The 18,867-nt window shown below is 47.6% G+C and overlaps 1 protein-coding gene across 7 annotated transcripts in view; it reads left to right on the top strand.

The window, feature by feature from the left end:
* Window positions 1–18,867, top strand: part of MCTP1 (multiple C2 and transmembrane domain containing 1) — a 980,166-nt gene that overhangs the window by 588,619 nt on the left and 372,680 nt on the right. For all 7 annotated transcript variants that reach the window (XM_068247591.1, XM_068247583.1, XM_068247617.1 and 4 more), the window contains one exon: window positions 1,772–1,874. In XM_068247591.1, coding sequence (XP_068103692.1) covers window positions 1,772–1,874 — 103 coding nt within the window. The remainder of the gene's footprint in view (window positions 1–1,771; window positions 1,875–18,867) is intronic.

Raw genomic sequence — 18,867 nt, 5'->3', positions numbered from 1 at the left:
ATTGTTAATGAAGTTTCTACCTAGTGTCTGACAGAGACAGCCATAGTTTCTCTAACAAAACCATGCTAACTCTAGGGCAGTGAGGCACCCTATTGGGGAAGCTTTTTGCGCTATGTAAGATCTATGTATGAGCCAGTTTGGGGTGTTTATCCCTAATCCACACTGGACATACTTGGGTATCCACTGAGAATTCTGGTGATTCGTATGTAAATCAGACCTGCTATGTACAAATGAAGGTAATGACCTGCTGCCATGATCTGAATACACACACAGGGGTAGTTTGATGTGCTAAGTACAGCCTGAATCATTTCAGTTATACCATAGTGTGCAAACACACAGTGTAAGTATGTTATTTCCTAAGGTGTAAGAGGAGCAAAAGACCACCTGCTGCAGTGAAATTCACTGGTGATCAGCCTAGTATCCGTTTCTTCTATGTAGGTGGGGTCAAACTCCCTTATAAACTGTACCTCAGTCTCGCTGGACCATGGTTATGGATACCATGGTCCTCATCCAATTCACTCTTTCTCCTAAATGTTTATCTTCTGTTTTAAATAACTTTTCAAAACTCTGCAATTGAAAAGGTACTAAAAAGTAGGTAAATAGGTACTGTCAAAATTATATTTCCTTACTGGTGGCTTAAAATGCATTTATCACCTAGGAGAAAATTTAGGAGAAAATGTGAATTGGATCTAATACTATTACTTAACTGTCTGTTGGGTATATTCACTGAATGTTGGTAAACCTGCCATATGCAGAGAACGCACCTTCATTTTACCTGTACTTCTGATATGTAGTGCAGGTTGCGCAATGAAGGTGTCTCACATTACCTAGCTGAAGCGTACATTAGCAAGGTAGCAAAGCAGGTACCTTGTAAACATATGCTTTACCTAGGTACGCAATTGCAATACACCCCTATATGTAGCTTTACGCTTGTCATAGGTGTGCTTTAAAGTGTACCAGAGCTCACTAAAAGCAAAAGATGTATACATACCTGGGGCTTCCTCCAGCCCCATCCGCTCGAATCCCTCCCACGCCGCCGTCCTCTGATGTCTGCAGCTCTGATACCGGGTCCCCGCACTCTCTTTCAGTTGGAGCCAGTCTGGCGTAAGAGAAGTGCACCCTCTACGTATCCAGCAGCTGCTGGAGAGATACGCAAAGAGTGCACTTCTCCCGCGTAGACTGGCTCAGACTGACAAAAGTGCGGGGACTCGGTACCGGAGCTGCAGACATCGGAGGACAGCGGTGTGGGATCGATTCGAGCGGATGGGGCTGGAGGAAGCCCCGGGTATGTATACATCTTTTGCTTTTAGTGAGCTCTGATTTCCTTTAAGGATTTCCTCAAACTATTGATCTTACTAACATCATATCAGACAGAAAAATGGAGATAAAATAACAAATGAAAAAAAAATGTTTAGATATTTGTGCCAGCTTAAGAGATTCCATTGTGCCATGAAATAAAAATATGCCTGCTTCAACATGATTCCTAACAGATTTAGTAATGGCTTCTGTAAGCTTACTTTTTTCAATAACACTTTGAAGGTTATACTCTGCCCTGATGTTTTATACTGTTGTTGCCTTTTATTGTGCTTTCATTATGTACTCCTGTGTGTGTTTGTCAAGATCATCCTAATTGTGTATTTTTAGGCACACGTGCGCACACAAACACTACTAGGAGAGCATTGAAGTTGTTTTGTTGTCAGTGTTATTTTTAGTTCTGGTGAAATGGTCATGCCAATTATCTAACCAATTGCTTTTCTCTTGCTCTCTGCAGGTAAAAGTGACCCATTTTGTGTAGTTGAGTTGAACAATGACAGGTTGATGACTCATACTGTATACAAGAACCTAAACCCAGAGTGGAAAAAAGTGTTTACCTTGTAAGTCATGAGCAAATAACACATTCATTTATGTTACTGCAATATTTTAGTAATGATAGGCATGCTGGGCCAGATGCATCAGTACTCAATAAAGGAAGGGATGCTGGGTGAAGATATTTTCACCTGAAATTACCACTTAGTTTCTACATTCAAAATGCAAATTTTTTGCTTGCAAATGACATTTAAAAGAAATTATATTACACTAAAGATGCAGTTATAAATGTATCTAAACACCACTTCAGTACTAGCGGCCCCTCAAGGACCAGAGACCACTGGTACAAAAAACCGGGGCCTACCGGCATCACACCGCATGAGCCCACCAATTCTGCCAATAGCATCGCTGAAGCTCACTTGCTCTGCTGTTACTATGACAGCAGAGCTTTGTGAACCGGTCAGAAGCCAATTATTTTGGAATACACCATTGTTTCTCACATTCCTGATGTCCCAGGCAACACTAGAAGGGGGTTTCTCTACTACATATTACTCATCTGCATGCCTGGTGTGGGGTATCAGGTTGATAGTCTCCAGAAAATATTATGATATGCTAATCACCCTGAAAGCATATAAGATGTGTCCATTCATGCACGTCTCGCATCCCAGATACTGTATGTGATTTTGTTTAAGCCCAACCCACATTCCATAACTCGTCTTAAGTTACGTACACACTTTAAATCCCTGTTGCCCAGCAGGGATTGGAATCGATCCCTCAGGGGACAGTTTGCAGCCCGATGCTATACAGATGCACCACTAGCCTGCAGGCAGGAAATGAGGAAATGTATGGAGGTGACAACTTGTGTAGAGGATTGCATGATAGCGTGAGTAGTTTAAACTGGATCCTTTGGGTAATTGGTAACTAATAGAGAGATTGAAAGAGAGGGGCTGCCTCAGAGGAGGGGGTGGTGAGGTGGATGAGACCAGCAGCAGAGTTTAGTAGGGACTGGAGAGGAGCAAGTCTGCTTCTTGGTAGACCACAGAGTCAAGATGAATATGATTAGAGCATTTACAAGCATTTTGTGGCATCCTGTGAAAGGAATGGATGAGGGTTATTTCCTGGGGAAGTGTTTTATTTGACAAAATGTCACAGGAATAGTGTTACTAATGGCAAACAGCAAAAATTGTTTTTAATTTCAATAGTTCGACTCCCTAGCACTCTCAAGAATGGGATAGGGCCCTTGGTCTCCCCTGCTCTAAGATAACCAAACACTACGCATAGTTCAGCTGTATAAGAAGTTTCTGCTGCAGAGGTTATTCATATACCTTGCTGCTATATGGGTTACATTACGTCTTTTGAATGAGATTAAGTAAGGCCAAAAAGTGACATCAATATTAGCTGCATACCATTTTCATTGACAGATCTGCCCTGACAGGAATTGTAGAAAAACTAATGAAAAGCCTGCATTAATATGTATTCCAATAACATGAATGTACAAGTCATACAAGCCAGTGAATCATTCTGCATTTCCCTTCGTATATGATTATCACTGAATATTGCAGTGAACCTCAGATACTAATAAGTGCAAATATGAACGCAAATTCGATGATCTGTAAAGAGCAGTTTATGAATATGAATATTTATGAAGCATTAGCGTAATGATTGTTCCTCTGAATAAACTTTGCTTTAATCCACCTATTAAAGTTAACCTACTCAAAAAAGTGTGTGTGTGTGTGTGTGTATGTTTGTGTGTATGTTTGTGTGTATGTGTGTGTTTGTGTGTGTGTATCTATGTGTGTGTATCTATGTGTGTGTGTCTTTGTGTGTCTGTGTGTGTGTGTGTGTATGTGTGTGTCTGTGTGTGTGTGTGTATCTATGTGTGTGTGTGTGTGTGTGTGTGTATGCTTGTGTGTATGTATGTGTGTATATCTGTGTGTGTGTGTGTGTGTGTGTGTATCTGTGTGTGTGTGTGTGTGTGTGTGTGTGTATGCTTGTGTGTATGTTTGTGTGTATGCGTGTGTGTGTGTGTGTGTATATCTGTGTGTGTGTGTATCTATGTGTGTGTGTGTGTGTGTGTGTGTGTGTGTGTGTGTGTGTGTGTATTTATGAAGCATTAGCGTAATGATTGTTCCTCTGAATAAACTTTGCTTTAATCCACCTATTAAAGTTAACCTACTCAAAAAAGTGTGTGTGTGTGTGTGTGTATGTGTTTGTCTGTGTGTGTGTGTGTGTGTGTGTGTATGTTTGTGTGTATGTTTGTGTGTATGTGTGTGTCTGTGTGTGTGTATCTATGTGTGTGTATCTATGTGTGTGTGTCTGTGTGTGTCTGTGTGTGTGTGTGTGTGTGTGTGTGTGTGTGTTTGTGTGTATGTGTGTGTCTGTGTGTGTGTGTGTATCTATGTGTGTGTGTGTGTGTGTGTGTGTGTGTGTGTGTATGCTTGTGTGTATGTGTGTGTGTGTGTATATCTGTGTGTGTGTGTGTGTATCTATGTGTGTGTGTGTGTGTGTGTGTGTGTGTGTATGCTTGTGTGTATGTGTGTGTGTGTGTGTGTGTGTGTGTGTGTATATCTGTGTGTGTGTGTGTGTGTGTGTGTGTGTTTTTCTGGTCTCCTGTGAGTAAAATAGTGGTAGCCTAAAAGCTTTTTCACATGGGACACTGAAGGTGGGGAATTCACTGCCTCTCAGTTGCTCCTTTGCACCAGCTGGGCACTTGCTAGTGCTCTGAATGGGTGGTGGAGAGGTGGCTCCCTGTGATGAGGCAGGTGGTTTTGACACTTGGCACTCAGCGCTGAGCGCCATAGCTGGGCAGTACTATAGCAGTAATGCTAAGTGCATAAGGATAATTTGGGTTTCCGATGATCGCCGGACCACGGATTACTTCTCTCTCTGAGTTGCTGTGACTTGGAGGGGGAATGGTATTTTACGCCCCCGGGAATTTCAGCAGCAGCCGGTAAGCCATCATTCCGCTCACCCTGTTCCCAAACCACCGGTGGCGTACATATACAGTACATACGCTCCTATGGAGTCACATCTGACCTCGGCCATGCTCATAAACTATTTGCAATTTGCAGTTTGTTTGCCACCTGGTAACACCATTGCATGTTAAACGCTGGCACACATGGAGTTACAAACACTGCCATTTAGCACTTGTGGCTGGCAGCCAGAACACTGAACTGTCTGACATTTCAGCCTTCTGTGTGAAAGAGGTCTAAGTTTGGCTAACTATAGCTGTCACTGCTCTGCTTTGCACCCATGTGCGAGGTATGTATTAGAATGAATGAGGCAGTGGAATGAATGGGCTGTATGCTATAAATTGCATTAGGAAGAATTTACGTGTGTAAAGTTTTACCACACGATGAGTAGAGCAGAACGCAATAAATTACATACATTTTCGCTCTGTTCATAGTGCGGTAAGACTTTACTCACTTAAGGGCTGGTTCACACAGACAGGCACGTGCACAGGGGGGTGCTCTGGGTGCCCAGGCACCCCCCTTTTTAAAATCTTCAAAAAAAAGCCCCTCTCGCCGCTCAAAATAAGCTCCGCCTCCTGTCGTGATAAGCCCCGCCCACCCGTGGGAAGCTCCGCCTCCGCTTGGGACACTTTCAAGTGAAGAGGCCCAGACAGAAATCCTAGTGTGGCATACTGACCTCTCCCTCCACCTAGGACCCATACTGACCTCTCCCTCCCCCAGCACCCATAGTGACCTCTACCTCCACCTAGTACCCATATTGACCTTTCCCTCCCCAGTACCCATAGTGACCTCTCCCTCCACCTAGGACCCATACTGACCACTCCCTCCCCCAGCACTCACAGTGACCTCTCCCTCCACCTAGGACCCATAGTGACCTCTCCCTCCACCTAGTACCCGGTGACCACTCCCTCCTCTAGCACTCACAGTGACCTCTTCCTCCAGCTAGGACCCAGTGACCTCTCCCTCCACCTAGGACCCATATTGACCTCTCTCTCCCCAGTGCCCATAGTGACCTCTCCCTTCACCTAGTACCCAGTGACCTCTCCCTCCACCTAGGACCCATACTGACCTCTCCCTCCCCAGTACCCACAGGAACATCTCCCTTCACTTAGCAATCACAGTGACCTCTCTCACCACCTAGGACCCATTCTGACCTCTCCCTCCCCAGTACCCACAGTGACATCTTCCCTACCCAGCACCCACAGTGACCTTTCCCTCCATCTAGCACCCACCGTGACCTCTCCCTCCCCAGCACCCACAGTGACTTCTTCCTCCACCTAGCACCCACGTGACCTCTCCCTCCCCCAGCACCCACAGTGACCTCTCCCTCCCCCACCACCCACAGTGACCTCTCCCTCCACCTAGCACCCACAGTGACCTCTCCCTCCCCAGCACCCATAGTGACCTCTCCCTCCACCTAGCACCCACAGTGACCTCTCCCTCCCCCAGCACCCACAGTGACCTCTCCCTCCACCTAGCACCCACAGTGACCTCTCCCTCTCCAGCAGTGATCCTGCCTACCCCAGCACCCACACTGACCTATCCCTCCCCCAGCACCCACAGTGATTTTTCCCTCCCCCAGTGGCTACCCTCCTGTCCCCTGCAGCACCCACAGGGACATTCCATCCCAAAAGCAGCACCTACAGTGACCTCTCCCATTGCCAGCTCCCACAGTGGCCTTTCCCAACACCCAGCATCCACTCCTTCCTCCAGTAACCACACTGACTTCTTCCAGCACCCACAGTGACGTCCCCTTCCTCCAGCACCCATACTGATCTCTTCCTTCCACAGCACAGTGGCCTACCCTTCCCCCAGCACCCACACTGACCTCTACCTCCCTTAGCAGCAACTATGCCATTCATAGCAGTACCCACAGTGATCTCCCACCCCCTGCACCCACAATGACCTCTACCTCCCAAGACCCACAGTGATCTCCCCCAAAGGACCCACAGTGACCTCCCTTTCCTCCAGCACCTATACTGACCTCTACCTTCCACAGCACCCACAGTTACTTCTCCCCCCAGCACCCACAGTGACCTACCCTTCCCCCAGCAACCACACTGACCTCTACCTCCCCTAGCAGCAACTATGCCATTCATAGCAGCACCCAAAGTGACCTCCCACCCCCTGCACCCACAGCAATCCCACCAATATTCCGCACTCACATTATACTCAACCAGTAACCCCCACTACAGCAAGCACCCAGTACTTGCACCAAGCACCCTGCACCCAATACTCACATCCGGCCTCAACATGGTACTGAGTACTTGCATCAAACAGCCACATGACACCTAGTACCTGCACCCCTTCACCCTATAGCTGGCACCCAGTACTCACACCTACATGGCACAGTACTTGCACCCAGCCCCAACTTGGCACCCACTACTCACACCTGCACGCAGCCTCCACATGGCACCCACTATCTGCACCCACGTAACTAGCACTACCACCCAAAGTACCTGCACTCAGAACTCACATGACACACAATGCCCACCCATAGCTAGCACCCAGGCATGGCACCAAGTATTTGCACCTATGTGATACCCAGTACCTGCACCCAACACCCACATGTTTCATCTGCAGTAGTTCCAGTTGCACTAAGCCTCCTCTTGGTGCCCAGCACCCACACCAAGCACTCACATATGACATCCAGTACTTGCACCCAGAACTCACAAGGGACTGAGTACCTGCAATCAACACCTACATGATGGTTGATACACACCCATACAGCCAGAATCCACATGACACCCTGTGCCAGCACCCAGAACCCACATGGCACCCAGCATCTGCCTTTAGCACCCACATGACAACAAATACCCCACTAGCCAGCACCCATCACCCATATGTCACCATGTACTCACTCCCAGTACCCACTTGGCACTCAGTATTTGCACCTAAGACCCACATACCGGAGCAGTGCTTTTCAGCGCTGCTAGATTTGGGCGCAGCCGGCGCCTCCATAGACTTCAATAGGAATCACTCCTATTGAATCGCTCAGTGAGTAATGGTGGCTCCTTCAGAAGACGGAGCCGAGGTTGCTTAAAAACATAATCGCTGGAAGCCGAATTATTTCATTCCCCCAATATCCATGGCGGCCTGGAGGGGGAATAGTAATTAAATCGGCCCGGACTTGTGCAGAAGCAGGATCAGCTATATACCGCTGTATCCTGCGCCCAAGTCTACCGGCGCCGATTTCAAATGTACTCCCACATACCCCCATAATCAACATGCACATGGCACAGTACTCAAATGTACTCCCACATACCCCCATAATCAACATGCACATGGCACAGTACTCAAACGTCACCAAGTTCCAAAGCCATTATATGCACCTAATACCCATCCATGGCCAGCACCCAAATAGCACCCAGTACCCATCCTTGGTCCGAACCCATATGAGACTCAGTACTCTCCCATGGCACACATCCAGACCACACATGGCACTCCCTACTCACTCATGTCCAACACTCACATGGCTCCCTGTACCAATTAGCACTCACATGGCACCCACTATTGTTTAGCACCATCTGCTACTCATTCAGCACTCAATACTGCATAGCACCACCCACTGCAAATATACACCCAATACAAACTAGACCTTGGTACCCAAAGCAGCTTGATACAGACTTTACTGCTAATTTGCTAACACTTAGCGCCAGTTAGTGAATCAAGCCCCAAGTATCTGCACCCAGGCCTAAAATTGCACCCAGTACTCACACCTGCACACAACTTCCACATGGCGCCCTCTATCTGCACCAAGCACCTACTTAACCCGTACCCGCACCCAAAGTACCTGCATTCAAAACCCATGTGATGCCCAAAGCCCACCCATAGCCAGCACCCAGTACAGGCATGGCGCCAAGTATTCACACCCATGTCACATCCAGTGCCTGCACCCAGCATCCACATGACATTCAGTACTTACACCCAGATCTTACATGGCACTAAGTATTTGCAATAAACACCCGCATGAAACTCGATACCCAATCATAGCCAGAACCCACATGACACTCTGTACTCACACCCAGAACCCACATGGAACCCAGCATCTGCATTCAGCAGCATGACAATCAATACCCCCTAGCCAAAAATGAGGTGGGGGGGGCATGCGGGGGAAGGCATTGCCAGGCCCCTTTTTTAAATTTGAGCACCCCCCACTTAAGGACCCTCTGCACGGCCCTGCACACAGACGTCTGCCCTGCGTTTAGTGCGGGCGTCCGGGACTTGTCATTAAACGTTCTCATTTAAGTTAATGGGAGCATTTGTACCAGGCTTTTACCAGTGTTTGTGCTAACGCGGCGTTCCAATCCTGATTTTCCCCATTGTCTACAAAGATTTAAGCCCATTTTCTTCATGTTACTATTAATAGTAAGTAACAGCAGGGCAGATAGACTATGTACCATGCTGCTCTTTTCTTGCAGACTTGTACCGATTGCAGAAGTTATCTGAACACTTCAGTTTGTCAATTTTGTAATTTAGTGATAATGATAAGTGTGGTAAGACAGTATCTTATGGCCCTGTTTCTGATGATATTATTAGACTTTGTGCAGTAGCTTAGGAACTTGGTATAAATGGGAAAAACATTTTTTTACATTTGGACTTACAAAGTCCCAGACTGCACCTCTCCTACAGCAAGAGGTAAGGTCACATCTCTAAATGACAACTAGCTACTTCTAAAAGCACATGTATATACAACCCTTTCTATCTGATGTTACCTGTAGCATTAGGCAATGCAGACCATAAGGGTTCTCCGGCAAGACAGTATATACTGTGCAGGGGCGTAGCAATAGGGGGTGCAGAGGTAGCGACCGCTTCGGGGGCCCTTGGGCCAGAGGGGCCCCGAAGGGCCATCCCTCAACTACAGTATTAGCTCTCTATTGGTCCTGTGCTCATAATAATCACTTCTATAGATAATTTGAATAGTGGTAATCATTAACAAACTGTTCCCCATCTCCTTCTTGCACCTCTGACATTGTATTTTGCCATTGACAGGTTTTGGTGCGCCGTTTCGATTGTAATGTATAGAGTGCTTGAGGGGCCCCATTGTAAAACTTTCTTCGGGGCCCACAGCTCCTTAGCCATGCCACTGATACTGTGCCTTCTAGCATATGATAGCGCTGATCCACCAGTACATGACATTCGTATATTGTACAGATGTAGTTCTACTGTATACACTCAACTATAAGTCTAGAAATTTAAGTCTGATTCACTAAATAAAAGTATAGGGGTTGACTTATACACGAGTGAAGGATAACAATAAGCACACTTAGTAAAGTGTGTAACTATTAATGACATTCCCATTACAGCAATTTACCCTTGATATAGGAAATGTCAAGAAAACACAGGTCCGAAAGTCCTGGCCACAATTATTAACGAGGAAAGGGGCAGGGGGTAAATACTGGGCTGCAGGAGGGGGGGAGGGGTGAATAAGTGCAGTACTTGGGGGCCTGGAGGAGTTATTGACTGCACTTAAGGGACAGGAGGAGTTAATGGCTTCAATACTGTATGCAGTGCAGTCATTAACCCCTCCTGGGCCCCAAGTGCAGCTGGGTAGACTTATACTTGAGTCAATAAAAAATTCCAGCTGAAGAGGGTCAAATGTTGGAGTGGACTTATACATGAGGTTGACTTATATTTGACGATATACGGTATATTTCACTTTGAAGCTATATAATAGTCAAAGCCGTACCATTGCAGAACCACCCAGGGCTGGGGAAGCTCACTGTGCTACAGAGACTTATTTGCAGCATTTGAATCAACAGTAGTTCCCAAGTGTCCTTCACATTGGGGCAGTACTACAAATCTCATATATAGTCTGTAACATCCCCTATGATGGCGGCTGCGGGTACGCAGGATGTCTCTGCAGCCGCCTTTGATCTCGGTACTGAGGCCTCATCCTTTCCGCTGGCATCTAGCACGCCAGGGACGGGACTGTCAGTTGCTCATAGGGTCACTGTCTCACGCGGGCGCGCGCGGAGACAGGACCTTTATGCTGGAAGAAGGCGCGTCAGCTGACCTGCCGGTCGGCTGACGTCAGGAGAGACTCACGGCGCCCGGATTGGCTGATTGGCAGGGGCGTAGCTGTGGGCTCTCCTCGCTGCTTCATAAGCGTTCTCCGCTCACTTGCAAACTGTCTGCGATAACGTCAGTGTTAGCACTCCGACCTTAGACTAGTTCCGGTGTGTTTTGATCTGGGAGGAAACCAGGGATTTCACACAAGACTAGGATTATTGCCTTATTGTATTATTGATATTCTGTGTACAACTCTGGCTAATCTCTGACTCTGATTCTGCTCTACGTTTCTGTACTTCTGCCCATCTGATTTAAGTTGCCGAACCTCCGCCTGAATCATTACTATTCTCTTGCATTCTGATTTTGTACTGTACCAGCCTGTCTGTTGCTGAACCTTGTCTGTCTGACCCTTCTACTCTCCAGTGAGCCCTTGTCACTGGAGAGGTGCTCTGATAGTACCCACCAGCCCCTCTGGTGAGGTCTAGCTAAACTATCTAGTTACTATTGTTGATAGTACCCACCAGCTCCTCTGGTGAGGTCTAGCTAAACTATCTAGTTACTATTGTTGGTAGTACCCACCAGCTCCTCTAGTGGGGTCTAACTACTATTTAGTTACTGTTGCTGATAGCGCTCACCAGCCCCTCTGGTGTGGGCTCCTAGCTATCCAGCTTCTATCTTGGCTAGTACCCTCTAGCTCCTCTGGTGGGGTCTAGCTACTATTTAGTTACTGTTGCTGATAGCGCTCACCAGTCCCTCTGGTGTGGGCTCCTAGCTACCCAGCTTCTATCTTGGCTAGTACCCTCCAGCTCCTCTGGTGGGGCCTAGCACAGATTGGTTGCAGATAGTACCCACCAGCTCCACTGGTGAGGTTTAGTCAAACTATCTGCCATTTCCCCTGGTAGTTCTCTCCAGCCCCTCTGGTGAGATCTACCCTCTACAGTTGCACCAAACACTATTGTCACTACGTTTCTGCTTTCTATACTTGCATTATTGGTGATACTGCAGATCACCACATAAATAGGTATAGAGTCTGCATTATTGGTGATTCTGCAGATTACACAATAATCAGACGTCTGTGTTGCTACACCAATACATTATACAATCGTTACATAGTCATATTCCCTGCCCGCCCCCTCCCCCTCAGAAAATTTTAATGGGGACTTTGGAACACTCAAACCCTTTTCCTCTAGGCGAGCTCCACTAACAGGAAGCTAGTCTTCTGAAAGTGCACTGCAGTCACTATGGCTCTTTCCACTCATAACAAGTGTTGGCCAACACTAGAGATGTTGCGAACTGTTCGCTCGGCGAACATCTCTGGGGCTTTTACTACTTCCGGGTCGCTCGGACCCGGAGTAGTACGCCTGCGCTGCCCGGCGAAGCGCGTCCTAGATCGCGCTCCTGTTGCCAGGCACTCTCTGCGCATGTGCGTGACGTCGTTCATGACATCACGCACATGCGCAGAGAGTGCCCGGCAACAGGAGCGCGATCTAGGACGCGCTCCGCCGGGCAGCGCAGGCGTACTACTCCGGGTCAGAGCGACCCGGAAGTAGTAAAAGCCCCATGTATTCAGAGATGTTCGCCGGCGAACGGTTCGGGAACCGTTCGCTACATCTCCCAACACAGAGACATTGCCTGTATCAGAAGGAGGTAGGGCAGTGCCTGCCAAGGCTTTTTGTAGGAGACAACTCTCATAGCTGCTGAGTTACCCCATCACTATAATCTTGAATCTTACAATCTCTTTCTTCATCGGCATCTTCATCGTTTGGCTGCCTTTTTCATATCTCAGTATTCTGCAAGTGCTTCTTCCTCACAGAGGGACTGATAAGCAGAAGAGATAAGAAAGTGTTATGAGCTGTGGGTGCAATAACATAATGCTAGGTACACACCATACAATTTTCTGTTAGATTCTTCAGTTAGATTTACCTACAACATGGAAAAAAGCTATCTGGCAGGTAAATCTAAGAGAAAATCTAACAGAAATTTGTATGGTGTGTGCCTAGCATAATATAGTTATAGCACGGGGTATTCTATATAGAAGGTATGAACGTAAAAGGCAGGAATAAATCACATGACACATGCTCCTCCTAACACTGCATAGAACACTGCTTTTTAACTATAGGTCAGGCACATGACTTTGCTATTGTCACGTTACCTGTTCTCAAAAAAAAAAATGCACATACCTCATTAAAGCACAAGGACAGAAATAGCCGGGCTCCCAGCCTGCACAAGTTTCATAAATGTCATTTATGAGCAATGTCTTGCTAGACTTCCACCAAATAAAAAGGAAAAATTATATTTCTTCAAAAATATTCTGCCATTTTTCACAATTAATACACAATAGTTTGTAAACTGCAGAACAGTTCTTGCAAAATAAGTCCCTTTGTTTAAGGTTAAATTGAGAAATTAGGAATGTTCCTAATTTCAAAAGCCACCTGCCGATTTAGCTATCTCCTTTCTTAAAGGCGGCCATTTATTGTACGGAAAAAACTACAGAGGAGAAAAAAAGACAATATATCTAAACTTTGCTTTGTGTTTTTTCCGCAAAGGAGCCCTAATGATGAACTTGAAACAAACAAAGGAAAAATGTGAAGCTGCTGTTCCTCCTCCTGAACTGTGTCACCTAAAGCACAGCTTTCTAAAGCTTCTTTTCTGGGCAGTGAATGGAGGAAATCTCTTAGAAAATAAGTCTCATTGAAGTCTTTATATCTCTTCAGGAGATGTCCTCAAATTAGTCTTGTTGAAATCCAGGGCCAGTGTAATTCACCTATTATGTGTGTTGCTTTGTCTGAAACGCTGTACCACATACACAATGTCATGAAAGTCCTAAAAATGGAATATGCATTCAGTATTTATGTAAATAAAATAAGCCATTTCTAACTGACAGTGATGATCAAAAGAACTGCTCTCTGTTTAAACAATTGGAGGGCTGTAGCAGCTAAGGTTCTTGGCTTGCACCGCAGAGGTTCTTTTGCTGCTTTCTGGAGTGGATTTTATTTGTTGTGACCCCAAGTGTAGACACATCCTAGAGATTCAGCAACCAAGACAATTATTTGTGATTGTCAGCTTGTTCAAGATGATCGCAGGCACAAATAAAGTGTAAGGATAGGAGTCTCCCAGTGTTGATGATGACCGTGTTATTCTTGGAATACACGGTTCGTTTCTGCCGTGCGCTTCTGCTCTCGATCGTTTTTGCCGCTGGATTCTGCAGTCGATTCTCTTATCTTCCGCTCGTTTTTCTTATCCTTTTTCCATCCACTTCTATCAGAAAACGAGCGGCCAAAGAAAAAGGAGATCGGCTATGTCGGAAATTTTCTATCAAACCATCTAATCAGCTAAAAAACGGACCGTGTATTCCCAGCATAAGGTTGAATCATAAACCACCAACTGCTTTTTTTTGGGGGGGGGGGGGGGGGTCTTCAGTTGGGTGCTTCCAGTTTATCCTCCTCCTTTACTCTCCATACAACAAAACAGGCTGCTTAGTGGGTCTGTGCAGTGATCAATCTTAAAGTGTGTAAGTGGTTTAAGCCAAATGTCCCCTTTGGAGTAAATTAAAGTTACTGCATTGTCTATTGCATCGGTAGGGAACCTTGGCTCTCCAACTGTGATCAGGGCCAGAGCTATCATAGGAAAAAATGGGCAATCGCCCCAGAGCCCCAGAGCCTGTAGGGGCCCCCAAGGTGTCCCTTCCCCATCTTAACTGTTGCTCCCCACGGACTCTGCAGAGTCTGTTAAGTTGGGAGGTGATTGGGGGAGGGTCAGCAGCCAGCTCAGGGGCCCAGGAGGGAAATTTGGCTGCAACAAAGAGCCTCTAATGACGCTTTTTGGTCGGAGGAGTCTGTTGGGGGCCCTCCCAGGCTAATTTTGCCCTAGGGCCCAATTGTTACTTGAACCGGCCCTGACTGTGATAAAACTACAAATCCCAGCATGCATTTGCCTTTACTAATCTAATCTAATGACTGTGGCTGTCAGACTCCTGCAATAAATTGTGGGCCTTGTAGTTCCTTAACAGCTGGAGAGCCAAGGTTCCCTACCCTTGGTCTATTGACTTCTACCGGCTTCACTAAGTGAACCCCAGGTGATAAAAAACTGATGAGATAAATAATTGTATCTATCCTATTCCTAAAAATGACTTTTTTTAATATATTATTTTTCATTGTCCCTGCTCAATGGCAGTCTATAAAATGTCCCAAATCTAAAATACATGAATTATTGACTTTTTTTATCTATCCCCTGTACTCAGAAGTTGTACTCTGCAGGAAAGCAGTTTTATGGCTGTTATCAGCAAGGGTTACACTACGAGTATAATCTGACAAGTGTCCCATAAGAGAGAAACTGTCACTTTTATGCCTGAAGGTCAACTTTCTCAGGCAGAAAAAGAAAAAAAGAAGCATAGCCTAGTTAGTAATAGGTTTGGAACTGCACATACACATGTTTATCTCATCATGTCATATATCACCTCGGGTACACTTAGGGTCGTCTCTGCTGAGTTTAAACATGCGTGTGTACAGACATTTATTCCAAAACCCAGAATCAGGTCAGGCAGAAGCAGGAGCATAGCTAGAACTCACGGGGCCCCATAGCAAAATTTTGATTGCCCCCCCCCCCCCCCCCCCCCCCCCAAAAAAAGAAAGAAAAAAAATTATATATATATATATATATATATATATATATATTAGGCACCTTGGTGTCCCTTCCCTCTGCACAAGTTTAGGTAGCTAGAGGTGCCCCAAGTATTAAGAAGCCAGTGCACTCCCCCTCCCCCCAGTTATTATAGGCAGTGTGCTTTCCCCCAAGTTAGTATAGGTAGCCAGGGTGCTTCCATGGCCAAATTTGTACTTATTTACGCCAAAGGCCCGCTGTTAACAGCCGCCCCCCAACTAACTGCTTCCTCACCAAACCCTTACATCCCCTGTTTCAGCACTGGGACTCTCTCTGGTCGAATAGTTTTCTTGTGTGAGCACGGCCTTAGGCAGGTGTGCTTGTACTGGGCATGTGCAAATAAGGTCTGCACATGCGCAGTAGAACTAAAGGACTTGTGCACTGCTTTTATCCTCCATGCAAACGCACTTCAATTTACTAGGCATATACGGACCTCAATTGCGCATGCCCAGTACAAATATGCTTTCCCACAGTGACGCTTGCACTCTAGCAAAACCCATTGGACCACAGGGGGACCCAGCACAGGAACCCTGTGTATGTATAGAAGGAGGCAGTTAGAACTGAGGGACATCAATTAGGCTGCTGGGTTCCCAGGGCCGCACCTAATGTGAATAGTTTCCCTAGAGCCTCTGCAGAGTATTTGCAGCGGAGTGCACTCACCTGTCTTCCCAGCTCGCTCCTCCTTCAGACTGTATACTTCTCATCTCCATAACTTGGTGGCATATGCATACTCGTGTGCCGCCAGGTCACGTTGATGTGGCGCCTGCTAGGATGAGTGTGCTGGACAGACAGGTGAGTGCACTCTACTGCGAATACTCTGCAGAGGCTCCAGGTGACACTGGGGCAGATCAGAGGAGTTGTCCAACTAACTCTGAGTCTCTGAAGGGGGGAGAACCCAATACTGTAAGGAGGAGGATGGGCATGTTCGAAGGTGTAGTACATCTACAGTATGGAGGCAAAGGGGCATGCTGAGAGCTGTGGTCCCGCTATGGAGGGAGAGTGGCATGCTGGGAGCTCTGGCCCCTCTATGGAAGAGGTAGAGGGGCGTGCTGGGAGCTGTGGTCACTCTATGGAGGAGGGAGGGGCACGCTGGGAGCTGTGGTCTCTCTATGGAAAGAGCAAAGCATGCTGGGAGCTCTGGTCTCTCTATGGAGGAGGGAGAGGGCATGCTGGGAACTGTTACCTCTATGGCGGAGAGAGTGGGAATGCTAGAAGCTGTGGTACCTTTATGGAGGGAGAAAGGGCATGCTGGGAGCTGTGGTCCCTCTATGAAGGGAGCAGAGCATACTAGGATCAGTGGTCCCTCTATGGAGGAAAAGGGCGCATGCTGGGAGCTGTGGTCCCTCTATGGAGGAGAAGGCGCATGCTGGGAGCTGTGGTCATGCTGGGAGCTGTGGTACCTCTATGGAGGAGAAGGGGTTATGCTGGGAGTTGTAGTCCCTCTATGAAGAGAAGGGGCATGCTGGGAGCTGTGGTCACTCTATGGGGGAGAAGGTGGCATGCTGGGAGCTGTGGTCATGCTGGGAGCTGTGGTCCCTCTATGGAGGAGAAGGGGTTATGCTGGGAGTTGTAGTCCATCTATGGAGAGAAGGGGCATGCTGGGAGCTGTGGTCCCTCTATGGAGGAGAAGGGGGCATGCTGGGAGCTGTGGTCCCTCTATGGAGGAGAATGCGGCATGCTGTGAGCTGTGGTCATGCTGGGAGCTGTGGTCCCTCTATGGAGAAGGGGTTATGCTGGGAGTTGTAGTCCCTCTATGGAGTGAAGGGACATGCTGGGAGCTGTGGTCCCTCTATGGAGGAGAAGGAGGCATGCTGGGAGCTGTGGTCCCTCTATGGAGGAGAAGGGGGCATGCTGGGAGTTGTGGTCCCTCTATGGAGAGAGAGACAGAGTGGGGTAGTTTGCTGGGAGGCTGTAGTGCCAATGTCTGTAGAGTAGTGCAAAAACGGGCCACCTAATGTTGTGGGGTGGATGGTACTCACAAGCCTGCAGGGTCACAGCAGCAGACAGCATTCCCAGCCAGGGATCAGATTCTCCTGCAGCCAGTCAGTGCAGCTTCCTGCTTCCTGCCATGCACTGGGGAAAGCTGCACTCTGAGCCCTGCTTCTCCCGATGTGAGCTCCAGTCCTATCAGCCCTTCTTCCTCCCCTCCCCCATGCTTTGCTGTCCAAAGAGAGGGGAGAAGGTACAAGCAGCTGCAGCAGCCCTAATTGTGCACTCATAGACTTCCCTGTTGCCGCTGGTCCATCATTCGGCAATCAGCTGATCATTAGTTGCTACTTCTCTGGCTGCCGCTGCACACACACAGGCTACAAGGGGCCCGCTGCCTATCACCATCACCACGCACTACGTGCCCCCGCCCCCCCCCCCCCCCAGCTACGGGGCCCCATAGCAGCTGCTCTCCTTGCTATGGTGATCCCTACGCCAGTGGGCAGAAGGAAGGGAGATACCCGAAGAGCTTGTATTTCAAAATATCTAGATACTGTATAAGAAAAATAATTTCTAATAATATGCTGTTGGATTGCAGTCTGTCCATTTGAAAAGGTGTACGTGGCAGTTTGGAGCGGGGCTTTTTTGCCCTAAGGTGAGCCAACCGATGGCTTACCCTGCTGTCGCGCAAAATCAGGGGAGGTGTTAAAATTCTATTCTTCCGGGGGCGTGGCTTGGCGATGACCGCGGCTGGTCGCATGTAAGAGAAGCTCCGCTCTCGCTACCTCTGTGCCCCGCTTCCCAGCACTTCCAGCATAAACTAACTAGTCCCAGCCACCATGGGGGGCAAAAGTAAGAAGGACAAGAGAACGGGAGAGTCCTCCAACTCGCAAATCGGATCCTATTTTCGCCGCACAGGCTCCCGCGCGAGTAAGCAGACCGAAGGCCCAGACGCCATGACGCCACCCCACTCGGAGGCCTACAGCTCACAGAGAGACCGCTCCCCTCCTCCCTCCAAGTTCACCTGCACAAACTCATCGCCTGAAGGCTCTGAAGGTGAGGAAGAGATCGATATCAAAACCCTATTACGTTCTATTCCATCCAAAAGAGACTTTGAGGCCTTTGCACAGCGCATAGAATCAGCCTACAAGAGGGACATCGCAGAGGTGAGGTCAGACTTGAACGAGGTGGGAGGCAGGGTGGAGGCCCTAGAGCAGGCGCAAGAGGAATTAAGAGCCACAGTATCGTCATTGGTCACTAAATCTAAGGACAAGACAAGGCCTTACACGAACACGTGTTTAAAATGGATGACCTAGAAAACCGCAGCAGGCGGAACAATATACGGGTACGAGGCATACCAGAAGCCACTGGACAGGAGGATTTGATCCCGTCACTGCAAGGCATTTTTAGGATGCTCCTGGAAAGAAGTGATGACTGCGTCATTGCGATTGACCGAGCCCACAGAGCATTCGGTCTGGGTAGGCCTAATGTT

The sequence above is a fragment of the Hyperolius riggenbachi genome, chromosome 1, assembly GCF_040937935.1.
Source record: "Hyperolius riggenbachi isolate aHypRig1 chromosome 1, aHypRig1.pri, whole genome shotgun sequence".
Lineage (NCBI taxonomy): Eukaryota > Metazoa > Chordata > Amphibia > Anura > Hyperoliidae > Hyperolius > Hyperolius riggenbachi.
Note: the sequence above shows the minus strand (reverse complement) of the source record. Positions and strands in the feature narration are given on the sequence as shown.